A 24,099-nucleotide genomic window follows, 5' to 3' on the forward strand; every position below is an offset into this window, starting at 1 on the left:
AATGAGTGGGAAAAAGTCCTGCCTGCATACACTAGACTGTAAATAAGCCTTAGCTTATTATAAGAAAAGAAAGCAGGGTCATATCGGGCCCAACAACTATTTATTTCCTACAACCCTAATAAACTGGAAATGACAGTAATGAAGAGAACTATAAATTGTATACAATTCTGCTACTCTTCAGCCTCTCTACCCTTTGTCTACCAAGGTTAAGGTGCACCAAATCAGATCTACTTCCTTTTTGATATAGCACTTGAAAAACATGCTAAATGTGGATATTTGCAAGGTTGCAACATGGTCATCTGTGCACACTTTCATGGCCCACTAATGTCTGGACCAACAAAGCTTTCATAGTAACCTTTAGCTTGGGACACCCAAAAATGTGCCAAAGTTTGAATTTGCATCATAATCACACAAACCAACCTATTTTTGATACTCACCAAAAATCTCTAATTGTCTGAAAAATAAGAACATAAGATATGCCAAACTGGGTCAGATCAAGGGTCCATCAAACCCAGTATCCTGTCTCTAACAGTGGCCAATCCAAGTCACAAGTACCTGGCAAGTACGCAAACATTAAACAGATTCCATTATACTAATCCCAGCATCAAGCAATGGCTATTCCCTATTAATTAACAGCAGTTTATGTACATCTCCTCCAGGAACTTATCCAAATCTTCTTTAAACCCAGCTATACTAGCAGCCTTAACCACATCCTCTGACAATGAATTCCAGAGCATAATTGTGCGTTGAGTGAAAAAGATTTTGTATTAAATGTGCTACTTGCTAACTTCATGGAGTGCCCCCCCCCCCCCATTTCTTTGCATTATCCGATAAAGTAAATATCCATTTCATAATTACCCTTTCAAGTCCTTTCATGATTTTGTAGACTTCTATTATATGCCCCATCAGACATTTCTTTTCCAAGCTGATCAGACCTCTTTAGCCTTTCCTCATAGGGGAGCCATTCCATACCATTTATCATTTTAGTCACCAGTCTCTGTTCTTTCTACAGTGCAACTATATCTTTTTTGAGATGCAGCAACCAGAATTGCACACAGTATTCAAGGTGCAGCCTAACCACTGAGTGATACAGAGGCATTATGACATCGTCCGTTTTATTTGTCATTCCCTTCTTAATAATTCCTAACATTGTTTGCTTTTTTGTTTACCACAGCACACTACTGTGTCCGTTGGTTCTTGACGCCCTCTCTCCGCCCTCCTTACCTCTTTGGCGCCTCCCTCTTCGTCTGCGGGAAGTTTGGCTGCCGCGGTGTTCTTTTGCCGAGGTCCACCGGCATCCCAGGACCGGCTGGACGCTGCAGCCCGCCATGTTTTCTGGAGGCCTAGAGGCGCGCGTGCGGCCCCGACTGAAGTACCGGCGATGGCGTGAACCTCGGGGGCGTCCCCCGAAGATGACGTCACCTGCGACGGATATATAAGGTCTTGGAATTTATTATCAGATTGAGTTAGCAAGGGTTTTGCTACCTAAGCTACTCTGCCTCCTCGGACATACTAGGGGTACCCGCTCCTCAGGGGCCTCGCTCTCTCCTTTATTTTTCAGGTGACAGTCTGGAACTGGTTCTCGCTCCTCGAGGGCCTCGTTCCCAGACTTACTCGGTACTTTCTTCTGCCTGGAAATCATCACTGCCAACTACATCTGTGAGTTTACCATCACTCTCTCAGAACTTTCCCTGGAAACAGGTATTCGCTCCTCGAGGGCCTATACATTCCAGATCCTGGGCTTCTATGAGACATTGTGTGAGTGTTACCATCTGGTTCAGTACATGAACTTTGCATACCCTGCCTACTCACTATATTTCAGTTTCTCTACAGCTCAGCCTCCAGGGATCGCTGTTCCAGTATCTGAGGAACTACAGCCCAGCCGGGCATTCCAGCTCACTACTGCCACCTCTGGTGGTTCAGTATACTGTCTAATAAAAGAACTAGTGTGTGTCTGTCTCCATACTCTGAGCCTGACCGGTGGTCCCTCTTATGATCTTCCCCCGGGGGCGTGGTCATCTGCCACCGGTCCAAGGATCCACCCACAACTCTCCTAAATATCAACAGATTGCTCACTCCAAGCAGACTGTTAACTCCGAACTGAACACACACTGAACCAACAATTTCAATGTAGTATCAACTATAAACGCCCAGATCTTTTTTCTGGGTGGTAATTTCTAATATGGAACCTAACATTGTGTAGCTACAGCATAGGTTATTTTTCCCTATATGCATCACCTTGCACTGGCCATATTGCATTTCATCTTCCAATCTCGCAAGGTCCTCCTGCAAACTATCACAATCCACTTGTGATTTAACTACTGTGAATAATTTTGTTACATCTGAAAATCTGATCACCTCACTTGTTATACCTCTTTCCAGATCATTTATAAATGATCTAGAAAGAGATACGAGTGTTTTTCACTGAGAAAACAGACCATTTAATCCTACTCTCTGTTTCCTGTCTTTTAACCAGTTTGTAATTGACAAAAAGATCTCTCCTATTCCATGACTAGTTTTCTTAGAAGCCTCTCATGAGGGGCTTTGTCAAACACCTTCTGAAAATCCAAATACACCACATCTACTGGTTCACCTTCATCCACATGCTTATTCACCCCTTCAAAAAAAAGTAGCAGATTTGTGAGGCAAGACTCCCCCCCCCCCCCCTGGATAAATCCATGCTGCTTGTGTCCCATAAAATCATGTCTATCTATATGCTTTATGATTTTATTCTTTATATAGTTTCCACGATTTTTCCCAGCACTGAAATCAGGCCCACCAGTCTATATTTCCTAGATTAGCTCTGAAGCCCTTTTTATATATCAAGGTTACATTGACCTAGAAACAGAAGCCCTAGATATAAGTCATAGCATTAGCAGGAATAAACTGAAGACATTAAAGTAAGTTAATCTATAGCTTTTGGACACAGGAGATAGTCTCCTAGTCCTTTGAGAGATATATTTTTTGGCCCCTCCCCCCCCCCCCATTTTATTTTTTTCCCTTTTTTCTTTTATACATATATGTATATATTATTTTTACTTTTAGAATTCACAATTGCAGAGGCAGCTGGCTTGTTCTGAGTAATCCATTATTACATATAAAAGAGTTGTTACAGACACTGATCTCTGCCTTACCTTCAGATGTTGGTAATGTACTGTATGGAAAATATTTTAAATGAAATGGTTTTCTCTTTTTTGAGATTGAAATTTGGAATGGGTCTGTTGCCTTTCAGGAGCACTAGCAGTTGTAAGGCTGTAATCTCTATTGTCTCCTATATTTCCACTTGTTTTTATATCATTTATAGACTTGGCTGTTTTTTTGTAGTTTTAACTAATGGGTATACCAATGCTGGATGGCACACCTATATGAATATATCAGGTAAAAAAAACTTTTTGTGATTTTTAACACGTGATGTAGGCAATTTTGCCATAACATGGCCATATTGGGTTTTAATTTTATATACAGATATATACATAAATATACATTTAATTTGCATTCACATTTTTAACCCCTTGAATAAAAGCATAGTATTTTGCTCTGGGTTTTGAATGGACTATCATTTGATTTTGCTAGTTCTGTTCCACCTCCACAGATCAAGTCTTTGCCAGCTTATCCAAGAACCTGGATTAACAAAGATCCTCTGGAGGGGACATATGCTGCGGCAACTCTGGTAGGGGATCAGATGGAATCTCCGTGGAACCCTCCTCATCTCCTGACCATGGGCATACACTAAGCCATGACCCAGGTGATGATGAATACGACAATCAAGGTGGAAACTTACGCTGGTCTTGAGGGAAACATCTAGGAGGAACTCAGATCAGACACAACCCACTTCCTCAACCTCTAATTCTTAAAAGTATTTCTCAGAAGAATCTACCACATCATGGTGAAGATTTCCTCCTAATGTTAGAAGCTTTTGTGGTGAATTATGCACTGGCTTAAAACGGGAGCCATCCCACTACATTGGAAAATTTCCTCCATCTTGGACATGAGAGGTTCTAATCCCTTTCCTCAGACTTCAGAGCTTAAGGAGACAAATAAATTCTTTACTAGCTTTGATAACTGGGCTCTCACTCGTTGGGGGACCCTCTCAGCTGGGACAGACATCTTAAAAAAAAAAGATTAGTTCTTCACTCAGGGTTGCCGACATAATTAAAGTGGAAAACAGCATGGCCATTCCTGTTTTAAAAGTGGCTAGCTCCAAGGCAATCCATGCTGACTGCTTTGGTAAGTCCCATCAATTAGTACCCCATCCCATAATCGCCGCCAGTAGCTCCTTCCACATCATGACATCCTGCAGGTCTTTTGGGCATTTGTGGTGCTGCAATTTGTTGTGCAGTATGAGTTGACATATGTGAGATCCATGCTGATGACAAAGATGGCGCTTTTTTTGGCTGCAGATCTGGAAAAAGCTATGGCTTAATGCCTTGGGGATCTTTCACACCATGAAAGAGGTCAGCCAATGTGCAGATTACGCCATGTCCTGTCTCGATGTCGAGGAGGGTTTTGTTCAATTGGAGCCCCAAGTATTGGTGCCGATCATCTCTCTGGCTTGGAGGGGGATGAAAGGAATCCCTCATGCTGTTTAGGTGCTTTCCTTGGAGCCATTTCCAGTCACTAGCTTCTCTGCCTAACTCAATCCTTGATCTGATGTGATTGTGAGACAGGTGGCATGGAGGGAGGGGAGCCTTAAAATGCTTGCGGGATTATTTATTTATTTATTTATTTAAGGATTTTTATATACCGGGGTCCGTAAGAAACATCACCTCGGTTTACATTCAAACATTAATTCAGCAAAGAGCTTTACAATATAACATAACTGTATGAATATAAGACTAATTATAACTTTGTAAAAATAAAAAAAAAATAAAAAAAAAAATTAATATAAGAGTGTCTGTAGAAATATTCAGAAAGGTATATAATAGAACTCAGTTTATTAAGATTAAGAAGAAGCTTCAGGCCTTGACTTCTTGGGCCAAGAGCCCACACTTTGCTCCTTGACTAAAAGCAGCTCTACTGCTCGGCCTCATGCCAAGGCTTAAGAGTCTTACAAGGGCACTTTCATTAGGGCCAACATCTTCCATGCATGGTATTGCTATACCCGGGGGGACATAAGACCACACCTTTAGCAGTTGGCAGAATCACAGTCTGGGCCCATGCATTGACAGCAGAAGGCATGCATATCCGTGATGGGCATCCAGCACCCAAAAATGAAGACCTTAAACCCGCTTACTGCAGTCTTCTTGCCCTTGTGCTTCTCCGTTGATATTTTCTAAGTGTATAATGGAGAAGTTACTACTTACCTGATAATTTCCTTTCCTTTAGTGAAGGGCAGGTCAATCTCAATGAGTGGGTTATGTAACTCTGCCAGCAGATGGAGATGGAGCAAAAGGTGATGTCACGGCTATATAGTCCCACTCTGACATCAGCTTGCCAGTATTCTCCTGAAAAGCCAAACTGTGGACAAACCTGATTAAACAAACATTATTAGCAACAGGCAACCATTCATGTTTCTCAATCAACCAGAACACTGAGCTCAGCCAAAAGAAGGAACATATCTAGCAAACTAAGAGCTAGAGAAGTCACTTACCAGTTATCAACGAAAAGCAGGAATCATACTCTGCATCACTTGTCCTAAGAAGAATAACCACAAAATCCAAATCCGGCAGCCGAGAGCGGATCTGGGACTGACCTACCCTTCACTAAAGGAAAGGAAATTATCAAGTAAGTAGTACTTTCTCCTTACTTAGTGTTTGGGTAGGTCAATCCCAACGAGTGGGTGTGAATCCTCGAGGCCAGCGCTGCTCAGCTCTGCCGCTCCCCCAACAACTCCTGGGTCCCCTCTCCTGCAGGTCACTCATCTCCCTGTACGTTGTCCCGCTGCTTGTTCACTCCCAGGCCTTGGTTCAGCCCGGCACTGCCCTAACTTAGCTTGGGGCTCAGCTTCTAGGTAGTGTGGTGCTAAATTCAACCCCATTCAAAAATAGCAAAAACATAGTTTTTACATAACAGTCTGTATTGCAATACCAAAGTTCTGTGTTCTTTCCTCTTCTCACAATCCCTCAACAGTTTTCAGGCACAGTCCCAGTCACTTGGCTCTCTTGCCAGCCGCTACCACTCCCTTTTGGGGAAAAGCACAACACTCCCCAACTCCCCTCAGTTGTGCTGCGGTTAGGGGCCTTCCCAAACCAAACAACTGGTACATAACAAGTTTCCCAACATAAGGCAATAAAACATTCCTTTTAAATTACATGACATTTACTAGCCCCCACTCTGGTCACTTACTCAGTCTCCATTGCTGAACCTGAGGATTCCTCCGTACGGGAATCCACCTCCATATCCTCCTCCTCTTCCTCTGAGGAGCTGGGCTTTTCTGGCCATTGCCACCATTCCAGCACGCCCTCCTCCTTCACTACCATCGATTCACCTGTGTCTGAATCATTGCTGTTTGATTCAGACACCTGTTGCAGCTCTCCCTCTGTCCATGGGTCAGGTGGTACCTCTAAGAACCTGGGAGTTGTAGTCCTCTTTAACCCCTTTAGTGTCCTCTGCTGCTTACCAAGGGTTTGGTCTGTCTTTTTTTCCTATATCTCCCCTTTTCCTGGTACTAGCTGGGTTGTGCTGCTTTACAGTGGGATAAACAAAAGCTAATCTCAAAAAAGGCGGGAGGCTGTCAGCGGCCCAGTCAAAAACACCTGTGCAAAAGCGACGTCCACCCTAGCCCTAACATCCAAGTGGTAATGCTTGGAGAAGGTGTGCAAAGATGTCTATGTTGCTGCTCGGCAAATTTCAGCAGGCGACAACAAAACAAAGCTCCGCCCACAATGCTGCCTGAGTCCTCATGGATTTTGGTCTAATCTGCTTTGGCAAGGCAACCTCAGCAGCCACTTAGGCTGCCGTAATGATCTCCTTAAGCCAGCAGGCAATTGTCTCTATCCCTGTCCAAGGCAGGCAGAGAAATGGACCGATTGAAATGAAAGTCCGAAACTACTTTGGGCAAAAAGGAAGTCTGAAGCCGAACCGCCAAGAGACTACAGCTCAGAGACCCGACGAGCCAAACAGAAAAACTGTCTTCAACGTAAGCAGTGGCAAGGAAAGAGTATGCAGCAGTTCAGAAGTTGGATCTGCCAAAAACTTGAGTACCAAGCTAAGATCCCACAAAGGCACCGGAAGCTGCAATGGGGGCATAGATGTTTAACTCTCACAAGAAACAGGACACATCCAGATAGGAAGCAAAGGCCCTCCATTGACTCTTCTCCTGTAACAAGCCAGTGCCGCAACTTAAACCTTCAAAGTATTAAAGGCCAAACCTTTAAGCAAACTGTCCTATAAAAATTCCAGAATTAAAGGAATATCCATCTTGAGCAATTGAGTACCTCGCTCAGAACACCAGGCCTCAAAGACACTCCAAACTCTAATGCAAGCTAGAGAAATAGAACATTTCCGGGCCCAAAGATGATTGGATATTAAAGAAGGTGAATAACTGCACTTTAACAGCCAAGCCCTTTCAATGGCCAAACAGTAAGACAGAACCAACCTAGATCCTCATGCAGAACGGGCCCCTGATGGAACAGATCCGTCCGAGACGGTAGTCTGACTGCCCACCAGAAGTCTCTGGAGATTGGCGTACCACGGACTTCGAGACCAATCCGAAGCCACTAAAAGAACGGTGTTGGTTTGACTTGCAGTCTTATGTACCAGCCTGCTTTTCAAAGGCCAAGGTGGGCACTCCTGAATGAGAGCGTTTTTGCCCATTGCTTTTGGGTCCCGCCTGCAACTGAAAAGTGTGGAACTTTTGCATTGTTAAAGTTTGCCAACAGGTCTGGATCCGGTAGGTCCCAGCGGTCCACCAGGAGATGAAAGGCCTCATCCGCTAACTACCATTCTCCTGGGTCAAAGCTTCTCCTGATGAGGAAATCCGCTTTAATATTGTACTTTCTAACATTGTGAGACTTGGATATGCTTAGGAGATGCTGCTTCGCACATTCCATGAGCTCATCTATATCCTCCAACACCCGTTGACTCTTTGTTCCACCCTGATGATTGATGTAAGCCACCGCTGTCATATTGTTGGCCATTATCCGAACTACCCGAGCCTTTAGCCACTCAGTGAACCACAGGTATGCCAATAAAACAGCTCGTGCCTCCAGTCTGTTGATGTTCTACTGCCGTCCACTGTATTCCAGCGACCTTGATCACCAACTCCTATATTGCCTTGGCCAGTTGGTTGATCTGGAGGCTTACATTTGTTGTGAGTACCAACCAATCCAGTGTCATCAGGGAAATTCCTTTCCTGATATGGTCCATGTGTAACCACCAGTTCAACTGGGATTTTACCTCTAACAGAAGGAGCAGCCTCACTGCATAGTTCACAGACTTCAGACTCCATTAGGAAAGCAAGGCATCCTGAAGAGGGTGCATATATGCCCTCACTCAGAGAACCAATTCGAATGTGGCAGCCATCAACCGCAGGACCTGTAGATAAGATCACATGGTTGGACAAACAGAGTTCCGCAGGGATCGGACTTGCAGCATCGAGTGGATGCGAGACTCTGGCAGAAGCACTCTGCCCTACCTTGAATCGAATCCCGAGATTCTCCAGGGTCTGAGACGGCTGCAAAGTGCTCTTGGAAAGATTCACCACCCAGCTTAGTTCCTGTAGCAAGGAAACCACTCTGCAGGAAACATGAAAACTCTCTTCCAATGTCTTGGCTCAAATCAACTAGTCATCCAGACAGGGGTGAACTAGAATGCTCTAGGAAAAGTAAAAAGTCATGGGATAGGTGGCGATGTCCTTTCGTGGATTGCAAACTGGCTAAAACATAGAAACATAGAAATGACGGCAGAAGAAGACCAAATGGCCCATCCAGTCTGCCCAGCAAGCTTCACACATTTTTTCTCTCATACTTATCTGTTTCTCTCATACTTATCTGTTTCTCTTAGCTCTTGGTTCTATTTCCCTTCCACCCCCACCATTAATGTAGAGAGCAGTGATGGAGCTGCATCCAAGTGAAATATCTAGCTTGATTAGTTAGGGGTAGTAGGGGTAGTAACCGCCGCAATAAGCAAGCTACACCCATGCTTATTTGTTTTACCCAGACTATGTTGTACAGCCCTTGTTGGTTGTTTTTTTCTTCTCTCCTGCCGTTGAAGCAGAGAGCCATGCTGGATATGCATTGAAAGTGAAGTATCAGGCACATTTGGTTTGGGGTAGTAACCGCCGTAACAAGCCAGCTACTCCCCGCTTTGTGATTGCGAATCCTTTTTCCTTCTCCCCTGCCGTTGAAGCTATGCTGGATATGCGTGAAGCATCAGTTTTTCTTTTCCCCTGCTGTAGAAGCAGAGAGCTATGCTGGAAATGCGTGATGTATCAGTCTTCTCCCATGCCGTTGAAGCAAAGAGCCATGCTGGATATGCATGGAAAGTGAAGTATCAGGCACATTTGGTTTGGGGTAGTAACCGCCGTAACAAGCCAGCTACTCCCCGCTTTGTGAGTGCGAACCCTTTTTTCTTCTCCCCTGCGGTTGAAGCAGAGAGCTCTGCTGGATGTGTGAAGTATCAGTTATTCTTCTCCCCTGCCGTTGAAGCAGAGAGCTATGCTGTATATGCATTGAAAGTGAAGTATCAGGCATATTTGGTTTGGGGTAGTAACTGCCGTAACAAGCCAGCTACTCCCCTCTTTGTAAGTGCAAATCCTTTTTTCACATTTCCTCTTGCTGTTGAAGCTTAGAGCGATGTTGGAGTCACAGTAAGCATGTGTATGTTTATTGAATAAGGGTATTGTGTCCAGGCAGTAGCCATCATTCTGGCGAGTCACCCACTCTTCATTGGCGGCCTCTTGACTTTATGGATCCACAGTGTTTATCCCACGCCCCTTTGAAGTCCTTCACAGTTCTGGTCTTCACCACTCGGAGTTTATACGCCAGAGAGAGAGACGGACAGCCGGAACAAATAATAAACAAGCTATAAATTTTGGATTAACCAAGGAACAGACAACAGGAATGGACACACTCCCCTGACGAAGAAAGAACGAAACGCAGCTGTGTCGGGAGATAAGTCTTTAACAGTTTTTATTTGGACATTGGTAGTCTAAGATATAAGATCATGGCGTTCATAAAACCCTTTTGGGGAACTTAAAGGAAAGGTGTAAGGCGCATACAAACGGAGATTAAGACATAATCTTCCACAAGCAAGGGGATAGCGTAATTGAAGTATTCGACAGAAAAACATAAATTAGATTATCCTTTTTCATGCACAGTGGAGATTATAATTGTTTTTTAAAAAAAATTTTTTGTATTATATCACATTAAAATAATTTATAAAACAAATAAAAAGCACAAAAGGAGGAAGGAGGCAAGTTGATGATTATAGTACAAGAAGAATGCAAGGCCGTGGAGGCATGCACCAATAATATGAAACTAGCCTCGTTCTTCTATATATATTTTATTATAAATGATAAAAATAGAATGGTTCATTTAGAACTTTTTTTGTAGATGAGAACACGGGAGTTTGGGAAGACATATATGGATGTTGTTTCTGACATAAAGAGCCACACCTCCCCCTTTTCTATGCTCTCTGTCCTTCCTTAACAAGTTGTAGCCTGGTATTGTTGTATCCCATTCATGAGATTCTGTGAACCATGTTTCTGTGATAGCAACAATGTCCAATTCTGCCTCAGCCATTAGGGCCTGCAGATCTGGGATTTTATTTCCCAAACTATGAGCATTTGTGGTCATAGCCTTCCAGGTACTCTCTTTAAGGTTATTGCATTTCCTGGACTCCTTATGAGATATTAGTTGAGATTTGTTATTCACTTCACTATTTCTTTTTGTAGTTGTGCCACTGTTGACAGAGTTATCCATCTCAATTAGATTTTTCTTTTGCTTATGGATCTTGAAATACTGCATGCATTGTGTTTTCTCTCTCTTTTCTGGTAATACTGCAATGCTTTTCTCAAGAACTTTTTCAGTTTTTAATATAGAGAAGGCTTGTTGTTCTTTTTGCATTTGGTACATTGTGTGTCTCCTCATCACAGGTCTAATTCTACCAGAGCCCACTGTATTCCTGGATTTTAAAGAATTTCTTAATGACCTGTTTGAGTGGGGGGGTATACCTGTTGGCTGCTCATCTGTCAAGAATGGGTGACAGTGGGTCCTACCTGAGCCTAATGAATCTCCTTTTCTTGACTCCTGGTTTATTTGTGATATTGGGGAATTATTTTCTGAGTAATGCAATGTGGGTGTAATACTTTTAATTGAAGCTAATTGATCTTTAATCTCAGTCAGCTCCATTTTCAAGGAAGAGAGTTGTGCACAAATTGGGCAAGCTCTAAGTTTCCAGATGCTTTCCCTCAGAATAAAGGCTCCACAGCAGTTACATTGGATAGTCCTCATCTTGGTAATTTGTGATTTGTATTTCCTTGACTGTAACCAATATACTGAGTTATTCCGCTGCCAATGGTAATTTAGGCAGTCTTTATTAGAAAACAAGCCCCAGGGGTGGGTGGGTAGAGGGGTAGGGTGGGAGGGAGTCAAACAGTTTAGCCTGGGACAAGCTGGGTAAAGCAGGGCACTTCTGGACAGTTGTCTTTGCTTTTTTGGTCAATTCTTTTAAAAAACAGTCTTTATGCCCCAATTTTTAGTTTGAACAGATTATTTGTGCCAGCTAACCCCAAAATAGAGAGATTTTACCAGTTTAAAAGCTGGAGAGCTTTGTTTGGGTTTTTTTTTCTTTTCTAACTTTATGCAGCAAACAGCAAAATAACTTACTAGAATAATATCTTACTATAAAGAAATGAAACAGACTATAAAGAAAATTAAAACACAGACAGGAAATAATCACAGAAGCTTTCTACACAACTCAAAGCAATAAGCAAAAATACTTAGCCACAATGTAGATTTCACAATGCAGTATACACTTCCACCAAGAGAAACCTCTCCAGCATGTGCACAGGACCACAATGGTTCCCCTGCTCTGATTACCTTGCCCAAGGTCTGAGTCACACCCAATTCAGTTAGATTACGTCACTTCTGGACTGTTGTCTTTGCTTTTTTGGTCAATTCTTTTAAAAAACAGTCTTTATGCCCCAATTTTTAGTTTGAACAGATTATTTGTGCCAGCTAACCCCAAAATAGAGAGATTTTACCAGTTTAAAAGACAGGAAACAGAGAGTAGGATTAAATTGACAATTTTCTCAGTGGAAGGGAGTGGACAGTGGAGTGCCTCAGGGATCTGTATTGGGACCCTTACTTTTCAATATATTTATAAATGATCTGGAAAGAAATACAACGAGTGAGATAATCAAATTTGCAGATGACACAAAATTGTTCAGAGTAGTTAAATCACAAGCAGATTGTGATAAATTGCAGGAAGACCTTGTGAGACTGGAAAATTGGCCATCCAAATGGCAGATGAAATTTAATGTGGATAAGTGCAAGGTGATGCATATAGGGAAAAATAACCCATGCTATAATTACACAATGTTGGGTTCCATATTAGGTGCTACAACCCAAGAAAGAGATCTAGGCGTCATAGTGGATATCACAATGAAATAGTCAGTTCAGTGTGCTGCGGCAGTCAAAAAAGCAAACAGAATGTTGGGAATTATTAGAAAGGGAATGGTGAATAAAACGGAAAATGTCATAATGCCTCTATATCGCTCCATGGTGAGACCGCACCTTGAAAATTGTGTACAATTCTGGTCGCCGCATTTCAAAAAAGATATAATTGCGATGGAGAAGGTACAGAGAAGGGCTACCAAAATGATAAAGGGAATGGAACAGCTCCCCTATGAGGAAAGACTAAAGAGGTTAGGACTTTTCAGCTAGAGAAGAGACGGCTGAGGGGGGATATGATAGAGATGTTTAAAATCATGAGAGGTCTAGAACGGGTAGATGTGAATTGGTTATTTACTCTTTTGGATAGTAGAAAAACTAGGGGGCACTCCATGAAGTTAGCATGGGGCACATTTAAAACTAATCGGAGAAAGTTCTTTTTTACTCAACGCACAATTAAACTCTGGAATTTGTTGCCAGAGGATGTGGTTAGTGCAGTTAGTATAGCTGTGTTTAAAAAAGGATTGGATAAGTTCTTGGAGGAGAAGTCCATTACCTGCTATTAAGTTCACTTATTTATTTATTTTTTATTTTTATATACCGATGTTCCTGTATACAATACATATCGCACTGGTTTACATGGAACTGAACAGTCGCCTCAGGGGCGGAATACATTAAAACAGGTGGACAAGAAAACTTTAGGGAGACATTCATAAAACTCGATTAACTGTAACTGGGTACCAACTCGGAAACATATGTACAGTGGTATATATATCGTCTATCGCTTCATTAGGTTTTAGCTCTCGGGGAAAGCTTGGGTGAATAGCCAAGTCTTTAGCTTCTTTTTGAATGTTAGAAGGCTCGGTTCTTGGCTGAGGTCCAGTGGGAGCAGGTTCCAAAGAGGGGGACCTGCAGTGGACAGAGCTCGTTTCCTCAGTAAGGTTTTCGCCGGCTGGGTGTGAAGCATGTTCTGGTATGGACTTCTGATCGGTCTCTTGGAAATGTGCAGCTGCAGTTGGAAGGATAGGTTGAGGGGGGAAGTGTTGTGAAGAGCCTTGTGAATCATCATAAGGGATTTAAAGTGTATCCTAAATTTTATCGGCAGCCAGTGAAGATTCTGGAGGATCGGGGTGATGTGATCCCTTTTTTTAGTGTTAGTGAGGATTCTGGCCGTCGCATTCTGGACCATCTGAAGTGGTTTGATGGTGCTGGCGGGCAGGCCCAAGAGGAGTGAGTTGCAATAATCCAGTTTAGGGAGGATGATATATTGTAGTACCAGGCGGAAGTCTCGGAAGTGTAGAAGTGGTTTTAATTTTTTTAAAACATGCAATTTGAAGAAGCAATCTTTGGTAGTATTATTTACGAACTTGGTGAAGTTGAGTTGGTTGTCTAGAAGCACACCAAGATCTCTTACTTGCATGCAGCGAGTGGTCGATCGATGTAATAGAGAGTTGGGAGGAACTAGGCGGGTTGAGCAGAGTGCAATTGTCTGGAGCTATTATGAGGATTTCAGTTTTGCTAGTGTTTAGCACTAGGTTGAGGCTAGAGAGCAGGTTTTTGATTGCTGAAAGGCAGCTGTTCCAGTAAGACCACGTTTTGTGGAGGGATTCGACTATCGGGATGAGGATCTGAATGTCATCCGCGTATAGGAAGTGAGTTAGCTTGAGGTTAGATAGTAGATGGCAGAGTGGGAGGAGATAAATATTGAATAGTGTAGGTGAAAGGGATGATTCTTGGGGTACCCCCAGCTTTGCTCTGATAGGGAGTGACTCTCTGTTGTTAATCCTAACCTTGTATTGCCTGTTTTCAAGGAAAGATTTGAACCAGTTGAGCGCCGAACCTGTTATACCGATCTCTGCTAGACGCTGAAGGAGGCAGGAATGGTTCGCGGTGTCGAACGCTGAGGAGAGGTCCAGTAGAACAAGAAAGAAAGGTTGCCCTTTTTCCAGATTGATGAGGATGGTATCAAAAGCGAGGCTAGTAGTGATTCAGTGTTCAATGACTTTCGAAATCCGAATTGGTTTGAGGTGAGAATGTCATTTTCTTCTAAGAATTCAGACAGTTGTCTGTTTACAACCTTCTCCATGATTTTAGCAATCATTGGGAGGTTGGCAATTGGTCTGAAATTAGCTGGGTCAGTGGGTGGAAGGTTAGGTTTTTTAAGGAGAGGCTTGAGAATTGCAAGCTTGAGTTGGTCAGGGACTTGGCCTTGAAACAGCGAGCGGTTTATGATGTCTGCTATCGGTTTGGCGATAATGTTAGGAATGGAGAACAGCAGATTGGATGGGATGTGGTCTAGTGGGTGGGACGAGGGCTTCATCTTCTTAAGGATGTTTTCAATTTCTAAAGCGGACGTCGGCTCGAGGAAGGTCAGCGAGGCTGTGGTTGATTTATGTTGCTGGGGGGCTGGGTGTGAGCATTGTGGGCCTGTGGTGGATGAGTAGTTCGGTTGAGGAGAGGGCCCCTTGAGAGGTGCGAGGAGGGTGTCAATTTTTTTCTCAAAGTAGACTGCCAGTTCGTTGGCTTTGCTGGACGCTTGTGCGTCTGGTATGAGGGGGGTAGTTGGTTTAGTGAGGGCTGACACATAGGAAAACAGAGCTCTAGAGTCAAAGATAAAGTGGTGGATCTTTTTGGAGAAGAATTCTTTCTTGGTTCTGTTGATGATGTTTCTGTAAGAGTTTAGGCAAGATTTATAAGCCAAGAGGGTTATTGTGGACGGGTTTTTTCGCCACCTGTGCTCCTTACATCTGAGCTCTTGTTTGAGCGCCTTCAACTCGGGTGTGAACCAGGGTTTCCTGTTATCCTTGTCTGGATGGAGCGTTTTTGTGGTCATGGGGCATACTTGATCAGCCACCCTGTTGGTGATGTTGATCCATGAAGTAGTGGCAGTGTTAACATCCGAGAGGTTTAGTTGAGCTAGTTCTTTGGATAAATGAGAGCTGAGGAGTTCTCCGGTGCAAGGTTTTCTGATAGCGACTGAGGTTGCATGTGTTGCTTGGGGAGGGTGTTCCATGATCTCTAGAGCCGTGGAGATGATTCGGTGGTCAGTCCAAGGGACCTGTAGGCATGATGGATTGTTGACGGACGATATTCCTTCATTTATGAAAATGAGGTCTAACGTGTGACCTGCCTTGTGGGTGGGATCGTTGACAAATTGTTGACACTTAGAGAATAGCCACTGCCATTAACAATGTTAACATGGAATAGACTTAATTTTTGGGTACTTGCCAGGTTCTTATGGCTTGGATTGGCCACTGTTGGAAACAGGATGCTGGGCTTGATGGACCCTTGGTCTGACCCAGTATGGCATTTTCTTATGTTCTCTCTTTGCGAAGGGCCACTGCTACCACTATCATGACCTTGGAAAAGATACTGGGCGTTGTGGCTAGTCTGAAAGGCAAGGCCTGAAACTAGTAATGACGATCCCGGATGGCAAATCAAAGGAACAGCTGATGTTCCCGCTGGATGGGAATATGCAGATCCGAAGATGTGAAGTACTCCCCTGCTTGAACCGCTATTATGACAGAGCACACCGTTTCCATCCTGAAATGCGTGATTCGTAGATGTCCGTTGAAACCCTTGAGATCTACTTCTTGGGCACAACAAAATAAATGGAATATCAGCTTGTATTTCGCTGTGATTCGGAACGGGGATCACTGCTTTCAGAATCAACAGCCGCTGTAATGACGCTTCCATTTCAACCCTCTTCTGAGGGGAGTTGCATGGAGAGACCATGAAGGTATCTGGAGGAATGTGAAGAAATTCTCGAGCACAGCCGTTCTGAACCACTTTGAGAAGCCATTGATCCCAAGTAATCTGGGCCCACCTGTGATAAAACCGGGATAAATAACCACCTATGTCCCGCACCACCAGGCGAACCCACAAACCTTCACTGGGAAGAACGAGGGCTTCTCCTCCAGAAGTCCTTTCACTCCCTTTCAAGGACTTCAGGGGTGAAAGGACTGAGATCTGCAGAAGGGCGGGATCTCTGGGAAGAACCTCCCTTATAAGGCCGAAAACGCCTGTAGTCTCGAGAATGGACATTTGACCGAGAAGTACGGGAAACTGGCTTCTTATTCCCCAGCAAATGCGGGACTTTGGTCTCTCCCCATTTACTTGCTATTTTTTCCAATTCACTGCCAAATAAAAGCAAGCCTTTGAAAGGCAGCTTAGAATGGATTTTGAAATACTATCTGCGAACCAGTTGGCAGCTACAGCTGTCGCCTGGCCACAGTAACTGAAGCAGCAACTCTGGCGGCTGCGCATACCAAGTCACAGCTCGCATCAGACAAGAAGGCAGCCCCCGGTTCTACCATAGGTCCTAAATCGGACCCAACACCACCAGACTCTTGACAAAGACACAAGGTAGTCCGAGCTACCAAGGCGCAATAAGAAGCAATTTGCAAATTCATTGTCACTGCCTCAAAGGCTTGCTTCAGGACAGCCTCAATCCTCCTATCCTAAACATCCCTTCAAAGCCGCAACTCTCTTTACCAGGATGATGGTACCTTTTGTAACAGAACACACCAAAGCATTCACCTTAGGAAAATGCAACTGCTCTCTAGCCTGCGGATCCAATGGGCATAAACCCACTAAGATGTGTCATCCTTTAAAGGACACTTCTGGCACATTCCATTCCAGATCATTCAATTACTCAGTTCACTATTTATTATTCCGATCCAGTTTTACCAAACTGTATCAAGTTGTTATCCTGTTCACTGTATATCAATTCGTTCCAGTGTTACCAAAATGTTACTGTTTGTTACTATATATCAATTCGTTCCAGTGTTACCAAAATGTATTAAGTTGTTATCTTGTAAACCGGAGTGAAGGCTTCCCGCTATATTTCGGTATATAAAAACCTCGAAATAAATAAATAAATAAACTCCTGGATTGCATACAAGAAGGGAAAGAAAGAAGCAGTGTTGTGCAAGGTGATCAAAATAGAATCCTTCTTTTGCATCCCCAAGCAGTCAGGTCCAGCCACTCCGAGAGTCTTCAGGGTCTGAGATATCAGATCCAGCAACTCTTCTCTCTGAAAGAAACTTAGAAGAGTTCTATATGGTTCCAAATCTGGGTGAATATCTCCTTCCTCACCAGGAGAGCCTCCACCGTCATCATTGGGATCATCCTGATCCACCTGCATTCAAGCTCTGTCAGACCACCCTGTGCTACGACGCTTGACCATGGAGACAGCGGAGGAGCAATCGGAGTGCCTGGGCCTACCTTAGTAGAAACTGCCACTTCAGCAGACTGGCCCTGTAGAAATATCTGCAATCCCCGGAAGAATTTCACCCAGGAAAAGGAGGCTGGGTCCATTCCAGGCCCCACAGGCCTGAACCTGACATTCTGTGAGCCAGTTTCCCCTGAGGACTCGACCCACAGACCAATCAGGGGAGGACACACCCCTGTAGTGTCTCCCTCTTACATGGTATCTGGGTCCCCTGTACCTCAAACACAGAAATATCAAAATCATTAACGCCTGTATTATTCTAAAACACTGAGGTGACCAGTGCACAGCCATTCTTAAATAAATTGCAATAGTACACTTTTAACTTTATTTTTCTATTAAGAAGAATGTTGATCTGAATTAATTTGATCTAAGACTTAGTCTGAATTTATCAGAATTGACAATTTGATCTGACAATCAATTAAATTTATCAATTGAATTTAATTATATAATTTTCTTATGTAAAAAAAATTATATTCGAGAATATGTCTCTGAATAAAACTTAGTGGTGCTGATCTCATAAAAATAATTAACTGAGCTCAATAAATGCATTAACTCTTAGGAGCTCTAATGTGTTAATTTATGTGATTTAGTTTTCTAATGTCAGGAGAGCAACCTTTAAGGGCAATCCTTAATAACATCTTTCTACTTACCTATCAGAACAAGAACCGAGACACCTCGGTCCTATTCTCCTTGGACCATCATCAGCAAAATCGGAAGGAGGCAAATCTCCCCGAGCATCCAAGCTCCGGCTGAATGACTCTGATGTGGCAGGCAGCACAGATAGATAGGCGCTTAGTTTTCTTCGCCGTGGGTGCCATACTATTAGTGCTTAGCCAGATGAAGGCTCGTGCCTAGTATGGATGCACAAAAAATGGCATCTAAGCCCAAGCGACTAAGCTGCTCATCCCATTGGATGCCCAGGATAGACATCTAAACTGGGTGCACAAGATGTGCGTACAGAAGGAAGAACGCCCAATTGCACGCACAAACGAGAATGGGCGCACACCCAGACATGCAAGTGCACACCAATGATCTGCAGCAAAAAAGCGCACCAAAGTACCCCACGGCCTACAGCGTACCAAAATGGGAGAAGCCTGGAAGCAGGGCCTAGCCAAATGGCTGCTCAACCTGCCATGCCTGTACTCTTGCCTCACCTCACAGAACTCCCCAGAGATGTGACTGGGACAGCCGATCGTCAAGGAAACAGACCCCATTCCTGCTGTCTTCCAGTCGTTGACTTTTTTTTTTTTTAAAGTTAAAACTTTTACTTGAGCTCAGCCTTCCCTGGCTGAGAGCAGGAACAGGTCCCTGCTATAGTGGGAAAGGGCTAAACCCTTCACCACCGAGTCTCTCTCTGCCTTCAACTGCTAATTGGAATTAAAGTCAATGCCAGTCAAAGCTACAGAACTGAGGCACTCTACTGAGGGAGGGACTTCACAGTATCATCTCAGGAGGCAAGCACTGCTACATCAACATCTCCTTTCCAACTTCTTTCTTCTTTTCTTTTTTTTTTTTTACTCACAGGCAATCTCCCGAAGGGAAATGCATGTCCACCATCTGCTGGAGATGGAGAATACTAGTGGGCTGATGTTGGGGCAGGGCTATATAGCCATGATGTCAGCTTTTGGTCCATCTCCATCTGCTGGCAAGGGTGCTACTCGTTGCGATTGAACTACCTGTTTAAGGGGCTGCCGAGGCAGTACCAGAAAATTCTGCAATGAGATAGAGGCACTAGGCCCCAAAAAATAGAACAAATTTCAAGAAAAAAACCAGAACATGTCTATGTGGTAGCTTGGCAGAAACAGACAGAAGGACTCATGAGGCAGTGTGATCATGTATAAACTCCTGTACATACTCACTGAAAAGTCTTTACTGAGCTCTGAGAGCTGGGTCTGTGTCGATGCTGTCACATGATATCACCCAAACATAATATTTAATTCATCACTGCTTATTTATGAAGAAAGGCATTTATAATTGAATCATTCCCCAACCTTCTCCTGTTAACGGGAATACTACCTTTCTCAGCTGCGGATAGAAAGTGTGTGTACTTTTCGCAGCGAGTAAAAGTAATGCATTACACTGTCTGCATATTTTACCCATAGAGAAGCTAAACAATATTCTGACAAGCATTTTATACACATGCTCACCCAGAGAAAACACATAGAAAATTGATGTCTTTGCATCCCATTTGAAAATCATTTTTATTATATTTTGCCTTCAATTAAAGTTATTAAGGAACAATTTTTAGTGGGATATCAAAGTGCACTTTAATGGCCTGATTTTAAATGGCCCGCGCGTAAAAAACAGGGGTTATGCATGTGGTCGGGCATTGTGCACACTGTGTGCATTTTAAAAGGGGCCCGGCCACGCACGTATCCCCTGTTACGTGCACAAGAGCCGGGCCTCAGAAAAGGGGCAGTGCGGAGCTGGAAGAGGCCATTTGCCGCTGTGCCGGCACGTGCAACTTGCTACTGCTCCTTTGGAGGAGCAAAAGGTAAATCTAAAAAAATAGGGGTTCCCAGGATAGGGATAAGGGGTGGGTAGGAAAGGGGAAGGGAGGTTAGAGTAGGGGGGTAGGGATGTTCCCTCCCAGTCTGCTCCTTAATTGGAGCAGACTGGGGGAGCCCCGATCTTGTCGCCGTGCAAATTAGCTAAATTCTACCCCCCGTTGCAAGCGCTGCCCGGGATTTTATAACACGTGCGCGCATGTTATAGAATCGCGCATCCATGTGTGAGCGCTGGGTAGCACATGCATGTATTTTTTCAAAATCTACCCCTAAGGAAACAAAATCAATCATTAACTGTCCTACAAGGTTAGCGCAAATATGAAGCATGACTGAGAGTGACCAACACACAAATGTACCATATTAAGAACATAAGAAATTACCATGCTGGGTCAGACCAAGGGTCAATCAAGCCCAGCATCCTGTTTCCAACAGAGGCCAAAACCAGGCTACAAGAACCTGGCAATTACCCAAACACTAAGAAGATCCCATGCTACTGATGCAATTAATAGCAGTGGCTATTCCCTAAGTAAAATTCATTAATAGCCATTAATGGACTTCTCCTCCAAGAACTTATCCAAACCTTTTTTGAACCCAGCTACACTAACTGCACTAACCACATCCTCTGGCAACAAATTCCAGAGCTTTATTGTGCGTTGAGTGAAAACGAATTTTCTCTGATTAGTCTTAAATGTGCTACTTGCTAACTTCATGGAATGCCCCCTAGCCCTTCTATTATTCGAAAGTGAAAATAATCGAGTCACATCTACTTGTTCAAGACCTCTCATGATCTTAAAGACCTCTATCATATCCCCCCTCAGCCGTCTCTTCTCCAAGCTGAACAGCCCTAACCTCTTCAGCCTTTCCTCATAGGGAAGCTGTTCCATCCCCTTTATCATTTTGGTTGCCCTTCTCTGTACCTTCTCCATCGCAATTATATCTTTTTTGAGATGCGGCGACCAGAATTGTACACATTATTCAAGGTGTGGTCTCACCATGGAGCGATATAGAGGCATTATGACATTTTCTGTTCTATTAACCATTCCCTTCCTAATAATTCCTAACATTCTATTTGCTTTTTTGACTGCTGCAGCACACTGAACTGACAATTTTAAAGTATTATCCACTATGATGCCTAGATCTTTTTCCTGGGTGGTAGCTCCTAATATGGAACCTAACATCTTGTAACTACAGCAACAGTTATTTTTCCCTATATGCAACACCTTGCACTTGTCCACATTAAATTTCATCTGCCATTTGGATGCCCAAACTTCAAGTCTTGCAAGGTCCTCCTGCAATGTATCACAGTCTGCTTGTGATTTAACTACTCTGAATAATTTATCATCTGCAACTTTGATAACCTCACTCGTCGTATTCCTTTCCAGATCATTTATATATATATATTGAAAAGCACCGGTCCAAGTACAGATCCCTGAGGCACTCCACTGTTTACCCTTTTCCACTGAGAAAATTGACCATTTAATCCTACTCTCTGTTTCCTGTCTTTTAACCAGCTAGTAATCCACGAAAGGACATCGCCTCCTATCCCATGACTTTTTAGTTTTCGTAGAAGCCTCTCATGAGGGACTTTGTCAAACGCCTTCTGAAAATCCAAATACACTACATCTACCAGTTCACCTTTAGCCACATGTTTATTAACCCCGTCAAAAAAATGAAGCAGATTTGTTAGGCAAGACTTCCCTTGGGTAAATCCATGTTGACTATGTTCCATTAAATCATGTCTTTCTATATGCTTTACAATTTTGTTCTTGAGAATAGTTTCCACTATTTTTCCCGGCACTGAAGTCAGGCTCACTGGTCTATAGTTACCCGGATCTCCCCTGGAGCCTTTTTAAAATATTGGGGTTACATTGGCCACCCTCCAGTCTTCAGGTACAATGGATGATTTTAATGATAGGTTACAAATTTTAACTAATAGATCAGAAATTTCATTTTTTAGTTCCTTCAGAACCCTAGGATGCATACCATCCGGTCCAGGTGATTTGCTACACTTTAGTTTGTCAATCTGGCCTACTATATCTTCCAGGTTCACAGTGATTTCGTTCCATTCGTCTGACTCATCACCCCTGAAAACCATCTCCGGAACTGGTATCTCCCCAACATCCTCATTAGTAAACACGGAGGCAAAGAATTCATTTAGTCTTTCTGCAATGGCCTTATCTTCCCTAAGAGCCCCTTTAACCCCTCTGTCATCTAATGGTCCAACCGAATCCCTCACAGGTTTCTTGCTTTGGATATATTTTAAAAAGTTTTTATTATGAGTTTTTGCCTCTATGGCCAATTTCATTTCAAATTCTCTCTTCACCTGTCTTATCAATGTTTTACACTTAGCTTGACAATGCTTATGTTTTATCCTATTTTCTTCAGATGGATCCTTCTTCCAATTTTTGAAGGATTTTTTTTGGCTAAAATAGCCTCTTTCACCTCACCTTTTAACCATAACGGTAATCGTTTTGCCTTCCTTCCACCTTTCTTAATGTGCGGAATACATATGGACTGCGCCTCTAAGATTGTATTTTTAAACAATGTCCATGCCTGTTGAACACTTTTAACCTTTGCAGCTGCACCTTTCAGTTTTTTTCTAACTATTTTTCTCAATTTATCAAAGTTTCCCTTTTTAAAATTTAGTGTTAGAGCTGCAGATTTACTTATTGTCCCCATTCCAGTTATTAGTTTAAATTTGATCATGTTATGATCACTGTTGCCAAGTGGCCCCACCACCGTTACTTCTTTCACCAAACCTTGCGTTCCACTATTATATGCTATACGCATAGGGCCAGATTTTAGTAGCGATGCATGGGCGTAGATTTGTGTGCGCAACCCGGCGCGCACAAATCTACGCCCGATTTGATAACATCCATGCACATGTTATAAAATCCGGGGTCGATGCGCGCAAGGGGGTGCACACTTGTGCACGCCAAGGTCTAGGGGAACCAGGATGACTTTCCTCGTTGTCTCCGAGGCCGCTCTGATTTTGGAGTGGCCTCAGAGGAAACTTTCCTTCCGCCCCCCACCTTCCCCTACCTAACCCGTCCCCCAGCACTACCTAAATCACCCCCCCCTTTATTTTATAAGTTGCCCCTGCCTCTGGGCAGGCGTAGGTTGCGCGCGCTGGCTGCGTGCCGGCGTGAGATTCCCCGACACGGCTGTTGTGCCGGAGGCGTCGGTCCCGCTCCCGCCCCTTCTTTCAAGCCCCGGGACACACATATGTCCCGGGGCTTGCGCGCATTGCCAGGCCTATGCAAAATAGGCTTGGTGCGTGCAGGAGCAGGTTTAAAAGGGTTACGCGCGTATATTACGTGCATCAGCCTTTTAAAATCCGCCCCATATATTTTTGACTATGAATACATAGTAAGCTAAGAAAGGTGTTCTTCCATTTCTTCCCCTTTGTCTTGGTCCACATGTCCTCCAACAAATGGAAAAAAATGCTTCTTTTAATCAATCAGCTTCCTAATATAGCCTAGAACTGGTGATAGAGCGGTTCTATGTAAACCGATGTGATGTTCCCAACGAATGTCGGTCTATAAAAATGGTTAAATAAAATAAATAAATAAAATATATATTTTTAAATAAATAAAATGCTTTTAAATAATTATGTTTTATTTTTTATTTATGTGTTTTAGCTTTTTTTAAAATTTAACTGTATATACTTATCTATGAACTACTGTGACCCGCTTCAAACCAATTTATGACAATGAATGTGGAATACAAGTATTTGTAAATAAATAAATGCTTTCTATACTTAAAGGCTTGCTGCAGTACTCTATCTTGGTTATAAATACTTCCT

At 43.2% G+C, this 24,099-nt stretch overlaps 1 protein-coding gene across 5 annotated transcripts in view; it reads right to left on the reverse strand.

The window, feature by feature from the left end:
* Positions 1-24,099, reverse strand: part of ZRANB3 (zinc finger RANBP2-type containing 3) — a 593,631-nt gene that overhangs the window by 352,044 nt on the left and 217,488 nt on the right. For 4 of the 5 annotated variants that reach the window (XM_029605377.1, XM_029605376.1, XM_029605374.1 and 1 more), the window contains exon 6: positions 1,225-1,422. The exons of the other annotated variant lie outside the window; for it this stretch is intronic. In XM_029605377.1, the coding sequence (XP_029461237.1) occupies positions 1,225-1,422 (198 nt within the window). The remainder of the gene's footprint in view (positions 1-1,224; positions 1,423-24,099) is intronic. 5 annotated transcript variants of the gene reach the window in all.

The sequence above is a fragment of the Rhinatrema bivittatum genome, chromosome 6, assembly GCF_901001135.1.
Source record: "Rhinatrema bivittatum chromosome 6, aRhiBiv1.1, whole genome shotgun sequence".
Classification (NCBI taxonomy): Eukaryota; Metazoa; Chordata; class Amphibia; order Gymnophiona; family Rhinatrematidae; genus Rhinatrema; species Rhinatrema bivittatum.